We start from the raw sequence: 24,003 nt of genomic DNA, 5'->3' as shown, positions 1-24,003 counted from the left end.
GCGTACTGCAACGTTTGCGAAACGATGTACGAAGAAAGAGATCAGAAAAATGGGCCAGTGACTTCCTTCTTCGCCACGAAAACGTGCTGTGCCACACCCCGGTTTTGATTCACGAGTTTTTGGCCGGAACAAGTGTTCCTGTCTGTCCACAGCCGCCTTACCAGATGTAACATCGTGCAATTCCTGGTTCTTCCCAAAAATTAAAACCGTGCTTGAAGTAAAACGTTTCGACACCAGTTTTAGCACTGAGAAGGACACGACAGACTAGCTGAATGCGCTTCCAAAAGAAACCTTCCAGAAGTTCTTCCAGTCACGAATTCAGAGTTAGGATAAGTGCATTGCTAGCTGGGGACAGTACTTTCATGGACATTAAACCAAATTCCATGTCAGCTTATTACTTTGCTTCTAGTAAAATTATTCACCATATTTTTTGATCACTCCTCATATCTCCGCCACATGCAGAAATGCGATCTGCCCAAGGTGGCATCAGTACTACCCAGGCGGCACTTTACTTAGGAGTGGAAGAGATTTCCATCGAAGCCATCAAGGGCGCATCAACATGGGAATCGCCTCTTACCAGCTTCACACGATAAACCTGGTCTGCGAGCCAGTACTTTGGTTACTTCCAATCAGCTGACGTGAACATAATGAATAATGCGTTATGTGTTTCGTTGCCACTCTAATTCTCATTTGTGCGTATTTACAACGGAATTGTCTCCGACACAGAATTTGGTATAAATCATAACTTGCGCTCATCGTTCGCCCGCCTTCGATGGCTAAATTGCATTGTAGCATAGTAAGCGTATGCAAGATGAACTCCAACTTCACCGGCAAAATTTCGAAGTTTGGTAGGGATTTGTATTTTGTTATAAGTGCTTCGTGGTCTTGGGTGGCTCGTTACAGAGCAATTTTATTTCGTTTATTTTCTTGTGCCTATGTATCTTTGAATCTGTAGTGCCTGAAAGTATCTTCCTAGCAGTGCAAATGTGAACGGTACGTATTGTGAGTACTGTTTCTAAACAGCTATTCACTCACGGTATTTGCTGTTGACAAAAGTAATGCCCACTTCACTCCTCACTCTCAAACTTTCATTCAGTGCTGCTGGATTCCGTCTCGAATTTGTTTGTCCGGCAGCGTTAGTTGTTCTTTGAAAGTGATGTACAGCAGTCTCAGTATGTTTACGGTCCGCCCCCGGTAGCTGAGTGGTCAGCGCGACAGACTGTCAATCCAAAGGGGCCGGGTTCGATTCCCGGCTGGGTCGGAGACTTTCTCCGCTCAGGGACTGGGTGTTGTGTTGTCCTAATCATCATCACTTCATCCCCATCGACGCGCAAGTCGCCGAAGTGGCGTCAAATCGAAAGACTTGCACCAGGCGAGTGGTCTACCCGACGGGAGGCCCTCGTCACACGACATTTCATTTCATTTCAGTATGTTTACGGATGAAGAGTTGGCCGACAATCATGTCGCGTGTGGGTTGACTGCGAGGGCAACTACATCACACTACAGAGCGTTTCCAAAATTACCTTTGCCGCGGGGCGTAGCCGCACGGTCTTGGGCGCCTTGTCACGGTCCACGTGGCTCTCCCCGTCGAAGGTTGAGTGCTCCCTCGGCATGGGTATGTGTGTCGTCCTTAGCGTTAAGTTAGTTTAAGTTAGATTAACTAGTGTGTAAACTCAGGGACCGATGACTTTAGCAGTTTGGTCCCATAAGACCTTACCACAAATTTCCAAATTTCCAAAAATTACCTTTACATTGTTGATCACATATACAGGGTGTCCACAATGAGACTCCAACTTTAGAACTCATAAAAAACTCATAAAATCTGAGAGGAAACACAATTTATCGACGAACAAATACAGGGAAATCATACAGCAACTCATCAAGTTTTCATACACAGGTGGACGGTTCAGTACACTTGAACATGGGAGCCACGGGTAACGCGAAGAATATCAAGTCTATAATCGATTTCGTGCCATGTGTTGCGGAGCATCTGTTCTGTGGCAGAGATGATGACAATTCTTATGCAGTGTTTCAAGTCTTTCAGGTCCTTTACTGGTGTAGCGTATACCCGGTCTTTCACATAACCCCACAAGAAAAAATCGAGGGGGGTTATGTCGGGCGAACGTGGCGGCCAAGGAATTGGACCTCCACGACCAATCCATCGTTGCGGTAATGTGTCATTTAAAAATTCTCGGACATCAAGGCTCCAATGGGGTGATGCACCGTCCTGTTGAAACGTCACATTTGGCTGCAGGTCTGTTGTCTGTGGCACGACAAATTGTTCCAAAATGTCCAGGTAGATGGCTCCATCCACAGTCGGCTCCTGAAAGAAAAACGGCCTAACAATGCGATTTATCATCAAACCACACCACGCATTAACTTTCGGAGTGTCGCGCATGTGTTCCCTAGGTGCATGTGGAATTTCGGACCCCCAGATGCGCACATTGTGACGATTGACAGCCCCTGACACGTGAAAGGTTGCCTCGTCAGTAAACATCACGCGTGATAAAAATGTCTCGTCCGCGGCAATGCGATCTAACATGACACATGCAAATTCTTCTCGCTTTGGTCGATCATCAGGCTCGATTTCTTGCACAACCTGCACTTTATATGCGTACAAATGTAATCGCTGATGAAGCACTTTGTGCACTGTTGAACGTTTCATACGAAGTTCTCGTGCTGCCTGTCGCACTGACTTCTGTGGACTTTGTTCGAATGACCGCCGCACTTGTTCCACATGATGTTCGCTGATCCCAGGCTTACCATCACCATGCCCTTTTCGCCATGCCCTTTCGCAACACTCCCAGTAGCCAAAAACTGATCACACCACTTCTTTATAGTCTTGAACGACGGGGGCGCTTTGTTATAAACTCGACGAAAGTTTCTTTGCACTTGGGTCGCCGATTTTGTCTGTGCGTACCACCAGACCACTTGTGCACGCTCCTTCATATCCTCCATTTTGCTAAAACAATTGATTGCAGCTCCACTACGGCCACTTGGCATATCAAATTTGCGCACCACAAACTTGTTGAGTTGCCCTGTCTGTCCCTTCAGGATTCACAGGTCCACCATCTGAAATGAGAAAGACATAAGATATTGAAATGTTGGAGTCTCATTGTGGACACCCTGTATTTTGTAAAAGGATGGGGATAGGTAGAAAGGTGTGATTTTATGGCATGGTATTCATATATACCGAAAGTTTTAGTAGCTGTTAACAGACTTCAATGTGTGCGCCATCTGTAGCATGCAGGGTAACAAAGCGATATTCATATCCCTCTCACTGTGTCGGTTTACTTTCCCGGAGACTTGAAAGCGAGCTACGTCCGTGAACATCACCTTTATTATGATAGTCTTGGGCACCGTCAATGCGACTCAGAATTTCAATTGTAAAAGCTCTGCAGCAGCAACTTGTAGCTGCACTTCTTAAAAAAATGTCATTTTTACTTAATACTTTGTTCGCGTTCTCTTCCTAAATAAAATCCAAGATTATATTTCTCCTTCAGTAGAGTCATTTTCTTACCGTTGAAACAAGTTTCATTAAAACGTTTGTCATATACGAGACTAATTCCATAAATCTGCTAAGAATATCAAAGAAAAAAATGAAACTTTCTGGCTGATTAAAACTGTATGGTGAACCGAGCCCCGAACTCGGGACCTCTGCCTTCGGAGCTACACAATCACGACTGACGATCACTTCTTCGAGCTCTACTTCCGTCAGTACCTCGGCGCCTACCTTCCAAACTTCACAGAAGCTCTTCTGGAAACATGCCCCAGCTGTGGTTAAGCAATGTCTGCACAATATCCTTTCTTCCAGGAGTGCTACTCTTGCAAATTTAGGAGGAGAGCTTCTGTAAAGTTTGGAAGATAGGAGACTAGGTATTGGCGGAAGTAAAGCTGTTGAGGACATCTCACCAGTTGTGCTTGGGTAGCTCAGTCGCGAAAAAAAAGTTAGCAAAGCAATTGCTTCCGAAAGGTACAGTTCCCGAGTTCGAGTCTCGATCAGGTACACAATTTTAATCCACCAGGAAGTTTCATATCACCACACAGTCCATTGCAGATATTTCATTCTTTCATGGAAGTGTACTAGACTTACCAAATCACACTCGTAGTACGTTCTTATTAATGCACAATTAAAATTTTTCTTTGTCCAGGTATTGTAAAATCTATATAACTTTTTGCTTTCAGTTGTTTGGTTTCTCTAGTAGAAAAAAATGTCGTGTCCTCACGCAAGCTTCCCACCACGCAACGAAAACAAAACAAACATCAAAATAAAGATTAATGACAGACAAAGCAAGAAATCCATTATTGTAACGTGAGTGGGAGCGGCGAGATTTGTTTACCTGACGATGTTGACGCTACCGTCCCTCACGAACACCCGCTCATGCGCAGTATTCAGCATTCTCAGGATTTTAGGACTCTACACTCAGTGCAGTCATCGATGTCACTGACTCAATTGTAACGTGGTTGGTGACTGAATTACAAACAGCCATATGAGGCACATCCATCACGACTAGTCGATTTTGACCAGAAAATACGAGTGTTTTGCATTCATAAAACATTTTTATTGGAATAAATCTCGGGCCCAGATACAAGTTTAGCCTGTATCAGCGCTCAAGGAAGTTTATTACTGGATGAAGCAAATTAAACGTTGTCCAGGCACTACTGCAGATTTGGTACTCTCCAGGCGCCAGCTAATGTTTGTGCTTTCTAATGGTAAAAATAGTAATGCGAAGTAAAAGTAATCAAAAAATAGAAGTGTAGAAAAAAATTCATCGTCTTGTGATAGACAAACTTCGCAATAACATTCGTGAGACAACTGAGATGAGACTCCAGACCACCGACGCTCTTGAAAGAATATTTGAAAATCGTGTTTGTAAAAGTTAAAGCTTAATTCAAAGTACGTCTGATATCGTTATTGACTGTAAAGAAAGTATTCAGTGTGAAACCCGCAGTAAAAGCAACGGGATAGGAGAGGTGAAAGTTTACCGAAAAAAAGGCCAAAATTGTTAATCGGCTCTTTATGACATTGACTATAGTTTCGTGCCTACAAGCATCACCTCCTACAATATGTGATATAATGCCGTGTGGCTAGGGCCTTCCGTCGGGTAGACCGTTCGCCTGGAGCAAGGCCTTCGAGGTGACGCCACTTTGGCGACTTGCGTGTCGATGGGGATAAAATGGTGATAATAAGGACAACACAACACCCAGTCTCTGAGCGGAGAAAATCTCCGACCCAACCGAGAATCGAACCTGCTCCGTAAGGTATTACATTCCGTCGCGCTGACCACTCAGTTACACAGGGGCGGACACAATATATCATGAATAAAAACTAATCACCGCATACAGACACCAGGATGTACAGTGGATAACAAACACCGTAAATGTATGAGGATACTGTTTACAGTATCTGGCACACATGTTACGCTATTTGTGAAAGATTGAACTAACACTGAAAAGGATTTTTACGATTATATTTCACAAACTGTAAACATTATTGTGCCGGTATGTCACGTTTTCTGCCTTTGATGCCAACGCCATTTGGGTATTTCTTGAGTTTACACATTCACGAGATTGCTCCCAGCGGCAGTTTGGCGTGCGACGTCTCTTGGTTAGCAGCTTTTTGTAAATGTACTTCCGTGTACGTCTCGCATGAGAGTCTGTATTATAATTCTACTGCTTGCTAGTGAGAGCATTTTTGACTAATATCTGAGTGCTTATTTATCAGAATGAGTTTCGCTCTTGCTCCTACTTGAATTTTCTTTGCCATATGTCCTAGCGTCTTCTACACTACTGTCCATGACGTGCTACAGACGCGAAATTTAACCGACGGGAAGAAGATGCAGTGATATCCAAATGATTAGCTTTTCAGAGCATTCACACAAGGCTGGTGCCGGTGGCGACACCTACAACGTGCTGACATGAGGAAAGTTTCCAACCGATTTCTCATACACAAACAGCAGTTGACCGAAGTTGCCTGGTGAAACGTTGTTGTGATGCCTCGTGTAAGGAGGAGGAATGCGTACCATCACGTTTCCGTCTATGATAAAGGTCGGATTGTAGCCTATCGCGATTGCGGTTTATCGTATCGCGACATTACTGCTCGCGTTGGTCGAAATCCAATGACTGTTTGCAGAATATGGATTCGGTGGGTTCAGGAGGGTAATACGGAACGCCGTGCTGGATCCCAAAGGCCTCGTATCACTAGCAGTCGAGATGACAGGCATCTTATCCGTATGACTGTAACGGATCGTGCAGCCACGTATCGATTCCTGATGGGGGCGTTTGCAAGACAACAACCATCTGCACAAAAAGTTCGACGACGTTTGCAGCAGCATGGACCTTCAGCTCGGAGACCACGGCTGCGGTTACCCTTGACGCAGCATCACAGACAGGAGCGTCTGCGATGGTGTACTCAACGACGAACCTGGGTGCACGAATGGCAAAAGGTCATTTTTTTCGAATGAATCCAGGTTTTGTTTACAGCATCGTGATGGTCGCATCCGAGTTTGGCCACATCGCGGTGAACGCACATTGGAAGCGTGTATTCGTCAATGCCATACTGGCGTATCACTTAGCGTGATGGTATGGGGTGCCATTGGTTACACGTCTCGGTCACCTATTGTTCGCATTGACGGCACTTTGAACAGTGGACGTTACATTTCAGATGTGTTACGACCCGTGGCTCTAGCCTTCATTCGATCCCTGCGAAACCCTACATTTCAGTAGGATAATGAACGACCACATATTGCAGGTCCTGTACTGGCCTTTCTGGATACAAAAAATGTTCGGCTGCTGCCCTGGCCAGCACATTCTCCAGATCTCTCACCAATTGGAAACGTCTGGTCAATGATGGCCGAGCAACTGGCTCGTCACAATACGCCAGTCACTACTCTTGATGAACTGTGGTAACGTGTTGAAGCTGCATGGGCACCTGTACCTATACACGCCATCCAAGCTCTGTTTGACTCAATGCCCAGGGGAATCAAGACCGTTATTATGGCCAGAGGTGGTTGTTCTGGGTACTGATTTCTCAGGATCTATGCACCCAAATTGCGTGAAAATGTAATCACATGTCAGTTCTAGTACAATATATTTGTCCAATGAGTACCCGTTTATCATCTGCATTTCTTCTTGGTGTAGCAATTTTAATGGCCAGTAGTGTAGCCCTGTTACTCCACGCACTGGTGCCTGACAGTATCCCCGCCCTCTGGTGGTCAGTTGCAGCGGTACTACGTGATGAAGCTGCGCTGCCCGGAGCTGTTCCGCGTGCCGCGGCCCTCAGAGAAGAGGCACATCCTCGAGATGCAGGTGCAGAACATGCTGGACGACCGCGACGGCTACGGCCGCAGGGTCTACATCTTCAGGGTCGGTGCGTACTCACACGCCCTTGTCACGGCGCGGCGTGGCTTCCTCACATGTCACTTACTTGTTTATTCATCCATAGTTCATTTACAAAATTATATTAACATATTTAAACTTGAATTGAAGAAGAATTTTATAGTTAAGCATTTCATACATAACCTACATATTATCTTATCAAATATTATATTAGTACTAGATGCGAAACAACGGCGTTGCCCAGGTATTTACGACGGTTGCCCAGAAAGTAATGCAACGCATATTTTTTTTTTCTCAGCCGAAAACAATTCTACGAATGCGAAACGTTACTTATGCATTATTTGAAGTCTCCTGAGTGACGCCAAGTTTCCGTTACTTCTGACCGATAGCGTAGCTGCAGCACAGTTTCAGAAAAATGGCTCCAAGCACTATGGGACTTAACATCTGAGGTCATCAGTCCCCTAGACTTAGAACTACTCAAACCTAAGGACATCACACACATCCATGCCCGAGGCAGGATTCGAACCTGTGACCGTAGCAGCAGCGCGGTTCCGGACTGAAGCGCCTAGAACCGCTCGGCCACTCCGGCCTGCTCCCAGTTTCAAAATGGCGTCTGTAGGTGATGTACGTTACAAGCAACGTGCCGTCATTGAGTTTCTGACTGCAGAGAAAGAAGCTATGGGGAATATTCACAAACGCTTGTGCAAAGTCTATGGAGCCTCTGCTGTCGACAGGGATACAATTAGTCGCTGGGCACGGAGGGTGAGGTCATCAGAAGGCGCTTCGGCTGAGTTCCACGATTTGCAGCGGTCGGGGAGACCATCCACTGCTGTCTCACCTTACATGTTGCACTGAGATGATGTTGCCATTCGCGAGAACAGATGCATTACGACTCGACAATTGGCGCTGCATCTGTCAATCAGCAAAGGATGTGTGGCTGCAATTTTCTGCACTCTTGGATATTCAAAAGTAGGTGCAAGATGGGTCCTGCGGTGTCTAAAAGTGGATCACAAATCGCAGAGAAAAAACATTTGGCTTGATTTGTTGCAACGTTTTGAAGCTGAGGGGGAAGCCTTCTTCTCCAGTGTTGTGACAGGTGATGATGCCTGGGTTCACCATTTTGAGCCAGAAACAAAACGACAGTCGATGGAATGGCGCCAGTCCCACTCCCCACAGAAGAAAAAATTCGAAAACAACTGCTTCCGCCGGTAAGGTCATGATGCCAAGAGTCGGTACCATTAATTCAGAAGCATATGTCAGCATATTAACAAAATTCAAGACGCGCTTCCGGCGACTTCAGCGCCACAGCATTCCAGGAGATAACACTCGGCCCCACACAAGTGTGAGGACTGCTGAACACATCGCAAAACATGGTTGCACAGTGTTGCCCTATCCACCGTACGGCCTTGACCTAGCCCCATCGGACTTCCACTTGTTTGGGCCGTTAAAGGATGCCATTCGTGGAAGACATTTTGAGGACGATGAGGGGTGATTCACACTGTGAAGCACTGACTCCGCCACAAGGACAACGATTCTTGCTGACAGGGCATACACGCCCTTGTTTAGTGCAGGAGGAAAGCCATAAAAGGGTTCAAATGGCTTTAAGCACTATGGGACTTAACATCTGAGGTCATCAGTCCCCTAGACTTAGAACTACTTAAACCTAACTAACCTAAGGACATCACACACATCCATGCCCGAGGCAGAATTCGAACCTGCGACCGTAGCAGCCACGTGGTTCCGGACTGAAGAGCCTAGAACCGCTCGACCACATCGGCCGGCGAGGAAGGCCAGAGAATGTGGTGGAGATAACATGGAAAAATAGGGTGTGTAGATAAAACACATTCTTTCGTGTGTGTAATTACATGGGAAAATACGGCGTGCAGATGAAACACCATTCTTTCGTGGTGTGTAATTCTCATTATGTTTAATAAAGAATTGTTGAAGAAAAAATTACTTTCTGGGCAACTCTCGTATTTATAGCTGTGTGTCTCGCACGTACCACGCAACGTCTGCTCTTGTGCTTAACGTTTATGACGTCATATCTCCTGATCTATGTGCTGTTCAGTGATATAATTGTGTAGATACATTCCACGGCATGTGTGCATACTGCCAGCAAAATGGAGTTAGTAACAAAGAAGCAATAAATTTAAGTGTCATGCACAATATGACAGCTTTTCACACATCTCACTGATTATGACCCCTCCTGAACTTTATGTCGTACAATGATATAATATTGTAGGTACATTCAGCGGCATATTTGGATGCTGCCTGCGAAATTTATTGCAAATAGAGTCAGTAGCCAGGAAGTAATACATTTAATCGTGCATGATGCGGCAGTTTTTCACCCAGCGCATTGTTTATGACGGCATACCTCCGGAACTATGTGTCACACAATGATATAATATTGCACTTACATTCAGTGATATATGCGCATACTATCTGTAAAATGTGTCGCGAATACAGTTACTAGTGAAGGAATTATGTCATACTTCAGGTGGTACTTTACTGCATGAACAGCGGAAAAGTGATAAGCGATAAAAAATTTTCATTTCATCATTTTGTAGGGATTACTAGCGAGAAGACATTTCATAAAGGTTGAAATTATGTGTAAGGTTTATTTCAAATCGCTAAGCGTAATATGTATGGACTCATTTGTATTGCATCACTGGTCACAGCCCACTACACTGCTCTCTCTCTCTCTCTCTCTCTCTCTATCTATCTCTCTCTCTACCCTGTGTGTCTGTAATGGAATATTGAGTTCAACATCAACATTCTCAGGGACATCGCTTTGAAGGAGACGTTAGTGGATAGCTTTTCTTTTTCCAGTAACTTAATAATGTAATACTAACGTTTCATGTTGGGTAGACCTTTTTGTAGACCTGTGCACGGTATTCCAGAGCGATGCGACGCAGCACAGGTGAGCATAGAGGACATCTTCCGCACGAACGTGCTGGCTTTGGAGCAGATCGTCCAGGAGCCAGAGACACAGGTGGCCGGCCTCACCGTGCTGGTCGATATGAACAGCTTCGGCCTGCAGCACGCCAAGTTCCTCTCGCCCTACTACGCACGGCGCACTGTCGAGGTCATACAGGTAAACAAAGCTCAATGCCCGTGTGGCAGTAACCACTTCTAAAATGGTTCAAATGGTTCTGAGCACTATGGGACTTAACATCTGAAGTCATCAGTCCCATAGAACTTAGAACTACTTAAACCTAACTATCTTAAGGACGTCACACACATCCATGCCCGAGGCAGGATTCGAACCTGCGACGTAGCGGTCGCGCGGTTCCAGACTGAAGCACCTAAAGCCGCTCGGCCACACTGGCTGGCGAGTAACCACTTCTCCTAGACAGTTGGTCTCTACTGAGATAAAAGATTACGTCCCAGAGTCATGAAGTGGGAAACATAATTCATGGTGTCTTCTTTGAGGTGACTGTCTTTTCTGAAAATTTCTTCAACCAGGCAGTTACAGAAGCGACTCTCGGGAGTAACGTCTCAGACGTCATAATAATAGATCCGAATTTTTCAAATTGGTTAACGTAGAGGAGGCCATCAGTGGTCAAATGGCTGCAAAAACATCAATGACTACTGGTGTTATAAGGAATATTAAGAAATATAGCAAAATAGCTTTACTTAGGAAAAAAAAAACCATCCGAACAGGCCTTGAAGGCCAAATGGTACCGCCAAGTCATCCTCGGTACTTAGGTGTCACGGATGCGGATACACAGGGGTATGTGGACAACACACCGCTCTCTCATCCGTTGTCAGTTTTTGCGACCGGTGCCGCTACTTGCCAGTCAAGAAGCTCCTTAACTCAACTGACAAAAGCTGAATGCACCACGCTTGCCAACAGCACTGGGCAGACCCGGACGCTGACCCTTTCAAGTGCTAGCCAAGCTCAATAGCCCTTAACTTCGGTGGTCTGACAGGCACCAGTGTTACCACTGTGGCAAGACCATTAGCTTCTTAGCTAGAGAAACAGGGAACAACCTGCAGAGTACATGAGAAGTCAACTTAAAAGCTTCAGTATTTAATGCGAAGATGTGCAGAACAAATGGATAAAACTGAAATCATTGTACCATATGCCTTAGATCAGTATATGCCACGCAAGACTGTAAGAGGTGGGAAAGAAGCACTGTGATCCAACGGGCACTAGCCAAGTTATTAAGTTGCTACAAAAGCAAAGAGACCAGATTGAAACGAATTAAAAACATAATTGACCTACAGGAAGTCAATGAAACCAAAGTGAGAATAAGAAGAGCAATGCGAGAACCACTGAGTGAATTAGAAAGTAACATTTTGGCAGCCGATCTGAAAATATATCTCACCAAGCATTCGTATTATGTAAAGTTACTAAGCAAATCGAAATCATTTATTCAGTTGCTCAGAGATCGTACTGGCACTGAAACGGAAGTTGGCAGAGAGAAGGTCGACATGCTGAATTGGATTTTCCCAGATCGTTTCACTTCAGAAGACTGTAATACGGTTTCTCAATTTAATAATCTGTTGTATGCCAAGATAAACGATTGTGGAATAGAAAATCAACTAAAAACACTCAATACTAGAAAGACAGCTGGACTGGATGAGACACGTACAGTACAAAGATTATGTGACAGAACTCGCTTCCCCTCTAGCAGCAGTTTATTGTGGTTCGTTGCAGCAGCGAAGGACAGCAAGCCACTGGAAATATGCGCACGTCATCCTCGTTTTCAAGAGAGGTCGTCAGGCAAATGAACATAATTATTATAGGCCTATATCGCTGACGTCAAACTGTAGAAGAATTACGGAAAATGTGTTGTACTCATACAGTACGACGTATCTGGAAAATGAAAATCTCTTCTATAACACTTAATGCAAATTATGTAAACAGAGGTCTTGAGCAAAATAGCTCACTCTGTTGGTCCATAAAATCCAGACGCGCCCAGGTTGATGCCATGTTCCTTGACTTCATGAAGACATTCGATTACAAGTCGGAACTGTCATTTAGTGAATAAAATACTAGTTTATCGAGTATTGGACAAAGTATGTGACTGGATTCAAGACTTCCTAACAGATAGAACACAGCACAACAGGACAAAAGTAAATATAATTTCTGACGTAGCCCAAGGGAGTATTAGTTATTGGGCCATTACTGTTTTTAATACAGTATTCATAAATGACATAGCATATAATGTGGAAGCTCCGTGAAGTAGTTCATAGATGATGCTGTTGTCTGTAGGAACTGGAAGGTTATAACACAAGATGATTGAAGCTAAATGCAAGAAGACCTGCATAATATCAATAATTGTATATACCTCAGAATAGCTGTCCAGAATGACCTAAAGTGGAATGACTACACCACACTAAATGTAGGACAAGCAGACTCAGGACTTCCTAACAGATCACAACAGAATTCTGACATAGCCCAATGGAGTCTTAGGTAAGGGGCCATTACTGTTTTTAATACGATGTTCATAAATGATCTAGTATATAATATCAGAAGCCCCGTGAGGCAGTTCACATATGGTGCTGCTGTCTGTAGGAACAGGAAGATTACAATGCCATATGGCTGTAGCTAAATGCAAGAAGACCTGCATAATATTAAAAATTGTATGTACCTCAGAATAACTGTCCAGAGTGACCTAAAGTGGAATCACTAGGCTACATCACACTGAATGTAAGAAAAGCAGATGCCAGGCTGAGATTCATTGGAAGAGTATTAAGGAAATACAGTTTTTACATGAAAATAAGTAATTTACAAAACACCTGAATGACCAATTCTTCGCTCTTACCCATCAGTCTGAAGCCCTTACCAGGTTCGAATAATAGAAGAGACAGAGAAGATCTAATGTAGAAGGGCACATTTTGTCAAATGATTATTTAGTTAGCATGAGATTACTGCAGAAATAACAAACAGTTTCCAGTGACAGAGACTATAGGAGAAAGACTGGAGAGGCTTAACCCCCTAGCACAAATTGTTAAAATTCTGATAGTGTACATTTGAAGAAGAGTAGGTTAACATATTTACTTCCTTCTCACATATGCCTTTCATAATGACTGCAATGAGAATATCAGAGAGATTAGGTTTCATTAGCAAGTTTATCAACACTCATGTTAGCCACACATCATTTGTGAATGGGACAGGGAAGAGGGAATTGATAGTTTTGCCATCTTAAATTGTCTGTGTGTGCTTACACTTACCTTCAGCTTTTACAAGAGCCTGAATACTATTTGTGGTCAGCCATAAAGCGATGGAGAAAATACAGACCATAATTTCCAGTCTGTAAGACCACATTACTCCTAGTGCTCATTGAAAGAAAATGTTTCTACTTGCTGTTTACTCAGTGGGATCAGGAACTATGACTATAAATAAAAATTTTGAGTTTTAATTGAATGATATATTCTGTGAAAGTTCACACACACAAAATATAATAATATCCCTAATAATAATAATATCCCAATTGGAAAAAGCACAATTAGCAGTTCAGAGGCAATCTCTACAGGGAGCTCCAAGTAAAATGGTCTATTGCCCTGACTTCTAATCATCAAAAGTTGATTGCTCACCTTAAAACTGGAAAATAATCCCACCATTTGCCACTCGCTTTTGTCAACATTACAGGCAGACACAGACAGTTACTTCCATGAACTCTAGTGATCAGTATAGTGTACAGTCCTCGTGAGTTCACTTGCTGTTTTTACCAAAAATGCATTCCAGTCTGCCCACCTCTGATGTCATCCAATGCACAACGTGTGCAACAATTTGCCTGACATGACCTGTTTGACATGTTAGTGTGATGTCTCCCTCCACAACTGCCTCTTTGACCAAATTTATATATGGGCACACCAGACCGACAAATGAAACATGAAGCAGTATTTAAATGATCTCTTTCTTGGACATGTATTAAATAGTAGCTCTGTTGTTTAACAATTTACAATTTTCTTAATTTTTATATAAATGTAGTTAAGTTTGCTTCAGTTACTGAAAAAAGTTTTAGCTCAATTGCACTTAAACTTTACTGGCTACAATTTTTAGAATTGAATGGGCAGTTGAAAATGACCTTTGAACTGCCTCTTTAAGATTCCTTGTAATCATTGTTATTTACAATACAGTCTTGAAACATGATACAACTGTAACACTGCATGAATGTAATTGAGTGCTGTAATTAGAACTTCCTATTACAAATACCAATGATACTAAATCTACCAAGAAAAAAGGTGTATTCATTCCAAATTTGGGTTTTAGTAAATAACTTGAAAACTAATAGAGGTAGGTTATTGGTGTCACATATTTAATATCTTTACATTAAATGCGGTTACATATGAATTTTCAGCTTTGTGAGCCTAATATTTAACAGCTTCAGTTTTTTGTGAAAACACCAATTGTAATCAAAATATTTCTCTGATGAAGTTGAGATATGTAACTTTTAATTGTGATTTACGTTTGCATATTCCGAACAGTTTTTAGCTTTGTGGTTTTATTATTCATTGCCATTTTTTTTTTAAAAAAAAGATCATATATTTTGCCTAACATATTCATTTGATCATGCTGAGACATTACCATGTTGACATTGATATACTTCAGCATACACTGACAAAACTTGGAAAAGTGATTTTAATTTTTAATTTCACTCTTAAATTATGGTTGGTGCAGTCCTTTGTGTGATAAGCACAGGCACATCAAGACAATGGGGCTTTGGTAGTGGTGAACTGGGTTGAGATCTGGTACACTCACTCCCCTCTGTGCCTCTTACAATGATACAGGTTGCCCCAACACTCTTCCGTGATGGTCATCAGGTGTCATACTGATCCTACACCCATTAGTCAAGAGACCATGATGCCACTTATTTAGGTACCATTCTAGGTATATCCTTGCTCACCTTCTTCCACACCACTTTGATGTGTGTGGATTGTACTGTTGTTCATAGTGGATGCCTAGACGCCAAAATGATCGTGTGGATGTGGCTGCATACTGTCCGTATTGATGCAGCCTTTCCTATTGGCTTCCAAATGGTAGCAAGCGGTTCTGTTGCATTTTCCCTGCAGTACCATTGACCTACAATTTGTAGGTAGTAGTTGTCAGTTGGTGCTGTTGACCACACGTGCGCACTGCAATGCACATTTTCATTGTTTGACAGCTGCCGCTGTGGTGTATGCCAGTTTGTTGGCCAGTTTCACGTGCTGACAATCCTTCTTGCCACAAAATGACAACATCTATTCTAAGCTTTAAATGGCCCTTTGCAGCTTTTTCACAGGCTGAGAAGTGTACACAAGCAACACTGTTTTGTTTCTAACTGGAGAAACAGCACCCTCTACTGAACTGCACTGAGAATGTAAGTTTATTTTTACCACCATCGCACAATAGGCTGTACTGATTTCTTATAGTCAAAATGGTACTGAGAAAGAGGTTTCTAGTCAAAAAATACAGACTATACAGTTTGTGAAAGTGAACAAAGCTCTTCTTGAATGATTTATATTTTGTCTACTCACAGTTTCTCCTATGATGAAGCAAGGATCAATAAAGTGTTGTGCAAAAACAAACAGTAATATAACATATACAGCTCATAAACACAGAAAGATACTCAAAACAGATGCAGTCCCCACAATGCTACGAATGTTGGAACTTAAATAATGGCAACTATTTATTCACAACCGATACAAAAGAGTTACATGTTTGCACCTGTCACTGTCCTTCAAAGTAGTCACCAGCGTTGTGTAGAATCCGTTGCCAGCGATGTGGAAGGCGCAGTATACTGTTAGCAGAGCATGTTCTGAAAGCCGTATTCAGGCACAAGAAATGTAATTCCTGAGACGAATTAAAGGTTGCACAACATAACACAGACTAAGGAATCAAGATATCAGAAACTGAAAGTTTTTAGTCTAAATGATAAAATTCTAGATTATAGGGAAAATGGAATGGATACATAGACTGAGTGACAGACTCCCTTAAAGGCTAGAAATTAAAAGTACCAAGGAAGAAGAGGTAGAGGAAGACCCCGGCAATGAGGATTATCGTAGCAGGCGACTGAGCCCGTTACCTGAAGAAGGAGGTTTCAGGGGCACAACAATGTACGAAAGTGAAACATGAGCTATGGGAAACCGAAATCATTTTAGGCATTGACTGGTTAATAAAACGGAAAGTAATTATAGATTGTGAAAAAGGGATAATAGTTTGTCAAGTTGATAGTGCGGTATTAGAAATACCATTTGAATCATCTAGAGTAATGGAAGAGAACCAGCTGAGATGGGCAGAATTTAGAGATGATCATGATTCAGGAATAGGTCAAAAATTTGATTGGTTTCCGGTGAGGCAGATAGTTGAAGATGGAGACAAGGAGACAATCCTTCGAAAGGTAGTGGATAAAACAGAAGGACTATCTGATGCCCAAAGGGAGGATCTATGGCAAATTCTGAAAGAAAATCAGGAGGTATTTTCAGACAAACTGGGTCGAGTGATAAATTATGAGTACTGCATGGAGGTAGAGGAACATGAACCTTTCTTTAAACCACCATATAATGTAAAAATGTATAAACTGACACATTGAAGAGGCTTGCATATGTAACTTGTAGATCTTGCATGCATTAAAGTGTGATTACATTTACGTTCCACAAATATACATGTGAATTATTAGCTTCCTAACACTGTAAATATCCTTGCAATTACTCTGAGAACATTCTTGTGCATTATTCCAACACTGTAAGTTTTGAGCTCCCCTATTGGTGATGTGTGCTTCTCGTTACAGAGACCGAGGTCCTAGCTGCAGAAATTTAATAGTATTTGTTTATGGTTTAGTATCTTCTAAGAGTTTAAAAACAAATTAAACTATATCTCATAACTAACTCCATACTATCTGAATATCTGGACTCTGGAAAAACAAAGCCATACTGTTAGCACATAATGTGATGCACATCTTATAGATGGAATCATGATCATTGCCATCTTTAACTATATAATATTTTATAGCCTACTTTTCATTTAATATTATCTTTTGGTATGTTCATAAACAGGGAAAAAATACTACTCAAAAAAGTTTTGCGCCATCTGCATATCTGCAAACATGTGTGAGTTTAGGTCCAAGTTTGGGTGCTGTAGCTATCACAAAATTAAAATCACTAGCACTGTTAGTACTGGTGCACATCACAGTTTTTGTGTGTGTGTGAAGGTAGGAACCACCTCTATCAGTTGAAACATATACCCAGTAAAATGTATAAATAATATTATTGTGAATGTTATTTATGTTTCTTTTCTTTTTCTTCAGGAAACATTTCCACTACGTTTCAAAGGATTCCATGTCATAAACCAGCCATTCTACTTTGATGCAGTATTTGCAGTTCTGAAACCTTTCCTCAAAGACAAGATACGGAGAAGGGTAATGAAACACCTCACAAAATAATTTAATAGTAGTATGTATAAGATATTTAAGAGAAGGCTGACAGACATATTAGAAAAACAGACAGTAGGAAATGCTTAGCTCAGTCAATAAGTCACGGCCAGCACCCACTCTCAGTGAACAGTGTTGGAAGGCAACCATGGCTCTGTGCACTCTCGTGCATGTGTGTGTGTGTGTGTGTGTGTGTGTGTGTGTGTGTGTGTGTGTGTGTGTGTGATTAAAGTACAGTACTCACAGAGGTCCACTGTGGGATGTAATTATCACACGAGAGTGAAACTTGGTAGATATTCTGATCTGTTAGTGCAGAAACAATTTATGCTGGAAAAAATTGCTTCCAGTCTTGGCCACCAGGCACAAATCTGTAGCTGTGAGTGCGAGGAAGACATATAGAAATATTTCCATATATAATGGATGAGAAGCAGGATGTGGGCAGAGAAGGTCAAACAAGCAAAAAAGGCGAATTGTTGATCTCATTATTAACTGCTGCTTATACAGTTTCTTCAATATTGGCACTGAAAACATTGACACAATGCTCTACAGTGCCATATTTGCACATGGTGGCCAATATTATAGCTATTTTTTTTTCCAGCATAAGTAATTTTTGCCCACACTGGCCTCTGTCAGTAGCTGCACTTTTAATTATAACATGACCACACTCCTGTACACATTGACATCCCCGTATCACAGTAGCATGCCTCTAGAGTAGAAAAAAAGGGGGGGGGGCACAGCCTATTGAAAAAGTGGAGTGTTCGATGGTCAGTATAAAAGTCTGAAGACGAAGAACAAAGTGAATAACACAAAATTTTAAGAGCAGTTCAGGCCCTGATGCTTCAAACCCTACATATCACAATCAAGGTGATAGTGAAAAAGGTGAAAATCAGTGATGGATCAGTTTTCAACACCTTTGACACCTTTTTGAACATGACAAAATTACCCTAATGGGTTCTGTGATTGCTCATTCCCCTTTAGAAATCCAACTGAACAAAGGTGAGAGGAGAAATGTGAAGCTGTGTCAGACCTACCAGATGATTTCTTTAGCAACTTAATCACTATGATCCTCAAACAATAGAGTGAAGCAAGCAGTGGGAACAAGTAAATTCACCATCACTGAGAAAGATGAACACCCAACCATCATCACGCATGGTGATGCCGAGTGTGTTTAGGGACTACAATGGTCTGGTGCCAACCAGCTCCTCCCCCACCCCCCCACCCCCCACCCCTGCCTCTTCAACCCCCCTCCTCCACTCTCTAGGACATCCATGCTATCATACACCAGAAGGTTTTTCTGTGCTTTTGAGTAGAGGAGACATGTTATCAGATCAGTGCTCAGAGGGGACAATTGGATGCCTTCACAGGATGAGAGATATCAATATGAAATTTGATATGCAGCTCGCCATTTTCTGTGAAAGACTTATCATTAGCATGTGCTCTCCTGCCAAAAGAAAGTGTGGAGAAGATTACACTGAAGTGGAAGAAGATTTTAGCAGAGAAGATGGAAGAGGTGACAAATGGACACAACATGGGATATCTGTTCCTAACTGGTGACGTGGAGCTTGCTCAGTGAAAGAATTCTACCCGTGAAAGGACTGCGTGTGGTCGTTCAGCTGTGGGAACTGTCAGTGGCACAGAAGATTTAACAAGGATGATGAGCAACAATTTGATAGACTGGAAGAAGAATATAAGCTAGCCAGTTGGCTGTAGGGCCACACCCAGGGATAGAGCTGGAGAACTTGAAAATATCTACCTTGAGGAACTTGTTGGCAGGATGGGAATGATGACACTTGTTGGTGAGAAGTGAAAGAAGACTCATGTGATTGAGATGGCACTGCTAGCCACATGTGCGGCACCTGGAGATATGGCCAGTCTTCTGTAGCATGCGTGCCCGCATTCCTTTGCACTTATATGAGACACTGCCAGCCACCTGCAGTGCTGAAAGCAGCTTGATCAGTACCCAATAAAATGCACTACACATCTCATCCATGTACATCTGCCAAGTCTGTCTCATAGCAACAATGATTTAAATTCTCTGGTAATAACCCTGAGATTCCTTAATTGATAATGGGCTAATGATTGCTCCCTTTTTTGTGGGTAAAATTAATTTGTAAGTTGTATGTGAATAACCTTGGTAGAAGGCACACTGTTCCTAAAAATAAATGTTTGTGACCAGTCTCTTTCATATGATTTCCAAATATTGCACTCAAGTACAGTTTAAGATATTGTTATTCCTTTGACTTAATATGCAAATACTGCACTCAAGTTCAGTAATTAATAATGAACAGAAAATCAAGTAAAGAGATGTAGATGAAAATAAATAAAATAATGCATAGAAATTCAGTTGTGTAGAAGTGATTTTAACATTAGTTGGTAAGCACAAGTAACAGTCCTTTCACTGTTTTTTGCATATAAATATGTACTGTTTATAAACATCCTTTGCTCTCTTTTTTATGCAGAAATCATTTACAAACCTTATACATCCATCACTTTCATTCATGCAAGTGTACAAAAGCGATACTATGAACTACAAATTATCATCAACTATAATGCTGCCTCAGTCCTACTTGAAGTTAACCTCCCTTTCATAAGTATACCCTCAATCCATGACATACTCCCTCATATTTCTTGCTTTGAAGATTACAACTGATATTGTACCTTCTATTTACATATACAAAACTTTTGAACAATATATGTCTCAATCTCGAAATTGAATAACTTTGAAGATTCTCCATGGATCATCTAGTTTTTTGTGTCATTTCTTTCTCTATAAACTTATATAAGCTTACAACTTTGCATTCCTTCTGTTACAGTTTGTGAAATGATTTATTTGTCTGTTACATAATTAAATTTCTATTCACCAATCCTTTGATATACTTCTCAGGAATGGTATATTTTTTCAGGTCCTGACCTCTTCTATCACACATATGGATCTACACAGCTCTCTTCTCTCAATTTTAACTTGATGCATCTTCCAGTGCTCTATAACCCAAATCCAATTTCACTAATGAATTCTTCTGCCATGCATAACCCTCAATGCCTGCCAGTGTCTTAACAATTTCCCTCAAAACACTGTAACTTCTTTCTCATAAAACTTCTCTTCAACAACTCACTTTGATACATCACATACTTTCATTAAATATCCACAATGATGCTTCTCTTCCAAAGCTATGTTCCCCCTACATATCTTACTTCCTCACCTCGAACACTTCATTAACAAAACAACACCTTGCAAATATGAGCTGCACCCATGATTGGGATATGTTATTATTGTAAAATCTCATACTGTGTTTTTGCTTCTCATTTCTGAACTTTATTGAATGTATTCTAATGCACCTTTGCAACTCTACCACATTTCTCACATTTGGAAATAGGCTGTACATGTTATTATCTTCCTAAATTATCACAGCCATTACTTATCTAATACCCACACTACCCATCATAATATATAATTCAAAATAATTATCACAAACATAACTTAACTCATTTACATTTCATTTACTACCAACCTGTCTGAATAAATGTCTCTTCTTAAAGTTATTCCTATCTCCCTACTTAAACTGTTCCTCAATTTGAAATCCAGGCATTAATTTTACATGTTATTAAGTTTCCTCCTGCATTTTTCCACACTTTTCAAAACTTTCAGTCAACTCTCTACTAATACAAACTTTCTGATGTGACACCCATATCCAATTCTGCTTTCCCTTTCATCATTAAGAAACTTCATTATCCAGTGGTCCAGTTTAGAGAGAGATCATTGCCTGAATGACACTCTCTTTTTCTGATTTTATACTTGGCAGCATACATCTCCTTCTCCTATACGAACATTGAATGCCCTCTGACATGAGTCATTAAATTTACACTGTGTTTCTGCAATGAGTGTGTCTCCACCATTTGTGCCGTTTTTGTGCTCTCACGTTTCTCAATTTCTCTGAGTCACTTACTGATCTAAAATTTGTGTGCAATGAATTCTCCGACACTGTGCCAAATAATGCATTCTGTAATTTGTCAAAATATGTGACATTGTACTGTCATGCTCTCGCAGACCAGGCATCTCACTACTGTCAACTGCTGGTGAGCCAGGATTGATGCATACTCTAGCAGGACTGCTGCTGTCTCCATCTACAACTTCACATTGCAGCAAAACTGCTTCTTGTGAAAACAAATCTGTCTTCTGATATAGCACAACATAAACATGATCTGAGGCGTTGCCACTCTCCATGGTTCCTTTGCAGTTGTTGCACATTATTTGCTCTTCTGCTTCAGGCCTCATTAACCCACTTGCTTTTTGGTTGCAGCTCATCATTTGCATCACATGTTGCAAGAGTGCACTACAGGGCACATCAGCAGTTTCATCTTCCATCACAGCATTTTCATCCATAAGTTTGTGATTAGATTATTCCCAGAACTGTCTGAGATCATTTGGCAGAGCTTTTCACATCTTTGAAAATTTTGTGTTCATGTGCTCTACAGGCTGTGCCTCTCTATGACCTGCATCATTCTTCACAATTGCATACAACTGCATTAACATTTTGGTCCATAATGGATTTTTTGATTGACTTGTTTCCTCACTATTTACCCCTCTAGCCTGACTATGCTCTGTCTCAGTCCAAGAGATTTCTTTACAAACTCCCCATTGTACAATTAGTTTCAACTCTTACCTCCTCTGAATATCTGCATTTACTAATGACTTCAAAATATCAGCTAAATTCACTCATTAACTCCTCTACTCTGTAGAACTAAACAACTTATTTATCCTAATTGCCTCCAAAATAAGACATCAACAAGACCAACACAACACAAATAAGCAATGCCAAGATGACACAAAATACGAAACACAGTAGCCTACAACTGAAACAGTAGTTGAAATGATAACCACATTCAGACCAAATACAACATATAACCATCCAACCTATTAGTAAGTCTACTGCTACCTAGATGCTATGTCATCCTGTTAATTCATATTAATATTAAAGAAATGTTTCTTTAAGTTAGAAAAACAGTGTCTCAATGTAACATATATGAAAACAAAATCATGAGCAGTGGGCAGTTAATGACAAAATGTGTCCCACACTGGTCAAAATTGTGCAATATATTATTAAGTTGCACTCGAGTGTGTCATTTGTGTATTGAATCTATGGAATCACAGTATCGTAAATGGCACTTGAGTGTAGCATTTGTAAATTACATGAAAGAATTTGGAGTGCAAGCTGCAAGAACATAAAGAGATTGGTTACAAACATTTATTTCTATGAACGAAGTGCCTCTGCAGTATAGTTATTCAAATACTATATATGAATTACTTTTACACTCAAAAATGGAATAATAATTTGGCCATTATCAATTACAAGAATCAGGGTCATTACCAGTGTGGTTAAATCATGGTTGTTATAAGACAAATTGACCTATCAGGTGGATTTGGATGAGGGCTGTAATGCATTTATCAGACAGTGATCAAGCTGCTTTCACTGCAATGGAAGATATACTGTAGGTGGATGGCACCAGCTCATAACAGTGCATAGTAACAGGAGGGTGTGCTATGGACAGCTGGCTATATTTAGTTTTTGTATGTCCATCCTTGTAATCAATGGTCTGCAGGACTTCAGTCTTACACTTACGTAATAAAACGAAACACGTTCAGCTGTCATTTTGATGTTTTACTGCACTTCAAACAGTTTTGGTGACTCAATACACCATCTTTAGGCTTTAACACACGCTGAAGGAGTGAACTCCAATCGTATACATGATCCCATCAGTGGCCAACATCAATGAAGTGACTTCCATAGAATACCATAAAAATTATGTTGTGTCTGCAACCACTACCAGTTGCAGATGCAACTTTGCTTTGACTATATTCTAGGAAGCCTGTTCATAGATGTTCATAGATGCCAGCATCATGTATGCAGCTAAAGTTCATCCCCTCAGCATCAGTTAAGCCCTACAGATGGTGTATTGAGTCACCAAAACTGGTTGCAGTGTAATAAAACATCAAAATGATAGGTGTTTCATTTTGTTACGGAAGCTGGCTATGCCTTCAGGTGGTGTGTATGTAGTGGGCAGTGCTGTCTGGATCACAAGCATCCCCTTTCCTGCCTTGACAATAAGTGTCCCTCAGGACGATATTTTCACATTCTCCGGAGCTCTTTCCATGGGCATGACCATACACCCAACAGACTACCTTATATTCGTCTTCCAACCAAGTAAATTATTATTGATTATCTTTGTTAAACGTTATGTGTCACCTGTGTACAATTCCCATGACTGGACAGTGACACACAGACCTTTTGTGGATGGAATTCCTTCA

The 24,003-nt window shown here is 41.4% G+C and overlaps 1 protein-coding gene across 1 annotated transcript in view; it reads left to right on the top strand.

Moving 5' to 3' along the window:
* LOC126234284 (clavesin-2-like) overlaps positions 1-24,003 on the top strand; it is a 279,705-nt gene that overhangs the window by 239,550 nt on the left and 16,152 nt on the right. The window contains exons 5-7 of the mRNA XM_049942970.1: positions 7,219-7,369; positions 10,239-10,432; positions 17,577-17,687. Of these exons, the coding sequence (XP_049798927.1) occupies positions 7,219-7,369; positions 10,239-10,432; positions 17,577-17,687 (456 nt within the window). The remainder of the gene's footprint in view (positions 1-7,218; positions 7,370-10,238; positions 10,433-17,576; positions 17,688-24,003) is intronic.

This window comes from Schistocerca nitens, chromosome 2 (genome assembly GCF_023898315.1).
Source record: "Schistocerca nitens isolate TAMUIC-IGC-003100 chromosome 2, iqSchNite1.1, whole genome shotgun sequence".
In the NCBI taxonomy this organism is placed as follows: Eukaryota; Metazoa; Arthropoda; class Insecta; order Orthoptera; family Acrididae; genus Schistocerca; species Schistocerca nitens.
The sequence above is the reverse complement of the archived record's forward strand: the minus strand, read 5'-3'. Positions and strand labels throughout refer to the sequence as shown.